Here is a 4,080-nt window from a genome sequence, read left to right as displayed (position 1 = left end):
TATATATATATATATATATATATATATATTCATATTTTTTAAAATCTGACATTGTCTAAATAGTCATAAATTAGAAAATCAGACCTACTTACCATCACCTATAACATCCCTTCTTTTACAAAAAGCCAATAATTCTCTGACATTTTATACTATATTATTTATAACCAATATAAAGCTAAAGTTTTAATCTATCAAATGATGTATTATATTACATTTTTTTCAGTATACAGTGTTGTCTATTTTGTCTTCAGTTTGAAAGTCTCTCTCCCAGTGGTCATATCGACAAACTTAACTTTCTTGCAACAAGGTCGGTCAAATCAACTGACCTCTTAACCATTTTGTACTAGTTATAGTTTTTATACTAACTTTTAATACACTTTGTGTATCTTCATGAAATTTTGCAACTCTTGGTAAAATGTTACTAGTCTTTTTTACATAAAAAATCAATTTTTTAATGAAGTATTTTTCCTAAAGGTTTGCCTGTGAATATATATAGTATTTCTATATACCAGTCCAAATGCAGAGTGATTTTCACGTTAAGATTAAAAATACCTTTCTTTGTCTCAAAAATCTCAAATTTATGTAATCACTAAAACTTTCTAAATAAATTTCAAATGTTTTTTATCTACTCTAACTTTATACAAGGTTGGTCAATTTGACTGACCTCGTAACCACACACACACACACACGCAAAAAGAAATAAATCTAAATTTACCTTTTTTCTTTCTAGAATGGCCTTAAATTTTAATATGAAGCTACATTCATTTATTCTAAATAGCTTCAAACTCATAACAGTATACAAATATTAAGTTTTATTTTACTGCCCTTTGAACCCTGTATAACTACTATTTGCACCACTATTGGTTGTAAATCACTTGGCAAATGTGCAGCTCATGAGTGTACCTCATGAAAAGTTCTATATTATTATTATTTATTCCACCTGATCTAAACTTTACTAACATGAAAAGTTTCCTATTTTTACATTTTAGCTACTCATATAATAATAAATAAAGAATACATATGAAAAACAAGAAATAAAGTACTTACCTGGATTTTTTTTTCTTGCTGTTGATGACACTTAACCCTACTTTTTTTATACTAATGGTACTACTGTACTAAATAATGTATTTAATTAAATAATACACCAAAGAACACAGAATTATAATAATGTGTAGAAGGCAGAATGTCCCATAACTATCAATATTTTTTCATCTAAGCTTGTCGATGCATTTCCCATGGGAATCAAGCTTGAACTACAGAACACAAAGTAATATAATATCATTTGATAGATGAAAACCTTGGCTTTCTACTGGTTATAAATAATCTAGTACTGAATGTCAGAAAAAAAAAGTGGGCATGGCAGAAGGGTATGATTTTCTATCTTATTGCCCTATAATTAAATAAAATGAAATAAGATTTTATACACGGTCCTAAGTTGAATACAAATGCCAGCATACTATCACCAAACAGGGTGACTGTCATTTGTAATACACACTAAACATTAAAAAAATATTTGAATTAAAATAACTTACTGTCTCTGCCTCTTCTATCTTCTTCAGGTATTCAGACTTGTTGATATCAGCATCAATGTCTTTTTCAAACTCTTGCTGACATTTGACTAACAAAAGTTTCTTAAACTTCACCTGCTGACCATCAGAAGAGGTTACATGACACTGGAAATGTTTTGATACATTATTAGAACAGTCACTCTGCAAATGATTTTCTGGCAACAAAAGAAATAATGAAAACAAAATAACAATTCAGTATGTTACAAATTTACAATTTGAGGAAAATATGGATATAATAAGAAAAAAATAAAAGCAATAACAGGGAAGTTAAATAAATAAATGCAAAAAAATACCAGCAGAAAATCTGGCATCAAATACAAACAAGTATTGTACACTTTAGGGTTTTACAATGCGTAGTAAAAGTCACTGAATATGAAATGAGAAATTCTCTTAATTACGAGTTACTTACCACAGCCAGAGTTTTGCACAGGTTGGCATAAGTGACGCTAAATGCAGGCTCTTGAATTGCCTTTTGAAAGACTAGATCAATCACTCCCTTCAACCTCTCTTCAGTGTCAATATCTAGTTCAAGGACTTGGCTAACCAACGTCTGAAACTTCTGTGGTGTCAACTTATTCAGTATGCCCTTGACCCGCTTGTACAACTCCTGTAAAAATAAAGAAGTACCGAGTTAAAAATCAATGAAATGGTACTGTCCATGCCATATTTCTGTAAAAAAAACAATTTGCATCTCAAGTCAAACATGCTATTCAAATACTTACACTTCCTACAAAAAACACGATGACTACTTGAACATTTTAATATGTGAAATACAGTTTGATAAATTTTCAACTTTTAAGGAAATAAACATCACTGTGTGATGTACCTGTATACTATGCCGTTATGCAACGTGCTTGCTACAATTGACCTGACATCTGGGTTTCACTCAGACTTGGAAACCAACGAAAAAAACAATTTAATCTACGAAGAATTTTGACCTTCCTGTACAGTCTGTTTGTTGTGAATATAATTGATACACACAATAATCATCCATAACATCAGTAAAACGCTTTTTGTGTGTTTTTTTTAATATATATAGTATCTCACGGAAGTACTAGACTTTGTAAACTATTTCAGTACTATGCTAAATGAAAAAAATCAGGAAAATGTATTAAAATAACAAAACTTTGACTTTACCAAGAAAATATTAGCCTTTCCACAGGAGTAGAGAGACAGACTTGCATTAGATACTGATGGTATGAAGTAATATTCGTGTATGTTTGTTTGTATTTTTGTTAAGGTCAAAAGCTATACAATGGGTTATCTGTGCTGTGCCCACCACAGATTCATGTATATATGAATATAAAGTTCAACAATGCGTGTAAAAGTGACAACAAGGTGGACGAAATGCTAACAATCATTTAAGGTAATAATTCATTTCATGTTGTTAAAAGATACACACTCCTTAATTGTATTATGCTAGTGGCAATGTAAACTAGTATTCCTTTTAGGGGAGTATAAATTCACAATGCACATTATAAATACAGAGCCATTTTAAGCTTACAGAGTTTTGGTTAAACAATTATAAAATCAGGGAATTCATCCTTGTATCATATAGAAACTTATGTTAACTGCGGACTTTCAGCTCCAATAAACTTAAACCCAAACCTAACAGTAAATACAAATATAAACACAACAGTTACTACCACACAACCAAGAACTTGTATAACATTATTCAAAATACGAAAGTGCTTAGATAGAAAAATTTTATATCAGTACACTAAATTGTGAAATCACTAAATCAAATTTATTCTAAAACACTCACATTACATGTGGTGTAATAACAAGGGTTCAAAAATGTAGTAACTTCTAGTAAGGAGAAAAACATTCCAAAACTAAGAAAGTAAGTATCCAAAAAATATAACAGTATGTATTTACACAAATTAAAAATATTACTAAAAATTGTTTTTAAACATGGAGGAGTAATACAAACACATGCTAATGTGAGAAAAAAAGTTCTATTTACCTCTGTCTTGGCTTCATCGTCACCACTTTCTTTAGAAACTTTGGTTAACGGCTTCCAAGCATTCTGAGCTTCATGAAGTTTAACATCCTTGTTGAGAGACGATGAAATGTTTATAACTTTTTTGTGTTTTTCCCTACTAGGTTGGCTAATTCTTCGGTTCATGCCACCTGGGGGCTAAGTGAAAAAAATAAATATTCGTAAAACTGTAAATGGTTGAAATAGAAACTAGTCTGATGACTTAAATTATCATGTAATATTAATTACATCTTACTTGTATTCAATAGATCTACAACCACGAGCAATCAGTAACATTACTTTTTAACACACATCTTTAGTTATACAAGATATTATAAGCACAAGCAAACAGTAACATTTAATTTTTAACACACATCTTTAGTTATACAAGATATTATAAGCACAAGCAATCAGTAACATTTAATTTTTAACACACATCTTTAGTTATACAAGATATTATAAGCACAAGCAATCAGTAACATTTAATTTTTGACACACATCTTTAGTTATACAAGATATTATAAGCACAAG

The 4,080-nt window shown here is 29.8% G+C and overlaps 1 protein-coding gene across 1 annotated transcript in view; it reads right to left on the bottom strand.

Moving 5' to 3' along the window:
* LOC106461962 (eukaryotic translation initiation factor 4 gamma 3-like) overlaps positions 1 to 4,080 on the bottom strand; it is a 70,477-nt gene that overhangs the window by 22,859 nt on the left and 43,538 nt on the right. Inside the window, exons 11-13 of the mRNA XM_013921831.2 lie at positions 3,535 to 3,708; positions 1,978 to 2,175; positions 1,533 to 1,673 (exon numbers count right to left, since the gene is read on the bottom strand). Of these exons, the coding sequence (XP_013777285.1) occupies positions 1,533 to 1,673; positions 1,978 to 2,175; positions 3,535 to 3,708 (513 nt within the window). The remainder of the gene's footprint in view (positions 1 to 1,532; positions 1,674 to 1,977; positions 2,176 to 3,534; positions 3,709 to 4,080) is intronic.

The sequence above is a fragment of the Limulus polyphemus genome, unplaced genomic scaffold, assembly GCF_000517525.1.
Source record: "Limulus polyphemus unplaced genomic scaffold, Limulus_polyphemus-2.1.2 Scaffold1067, whole genome shotgun sequence".
In the NCBI taxonomy this organism is placed as follows: Eukaryota; Metazoa; Arthropoda; class Merostomata; order Xiphosura; family Limulidae; genus Limulus; species Limulus polyphemus.
The sequence above is the reverse complement of the archived record's forward strand: the minus strand, read 5'-3'. Positions and strand labels throughout refer to the sequence as shown.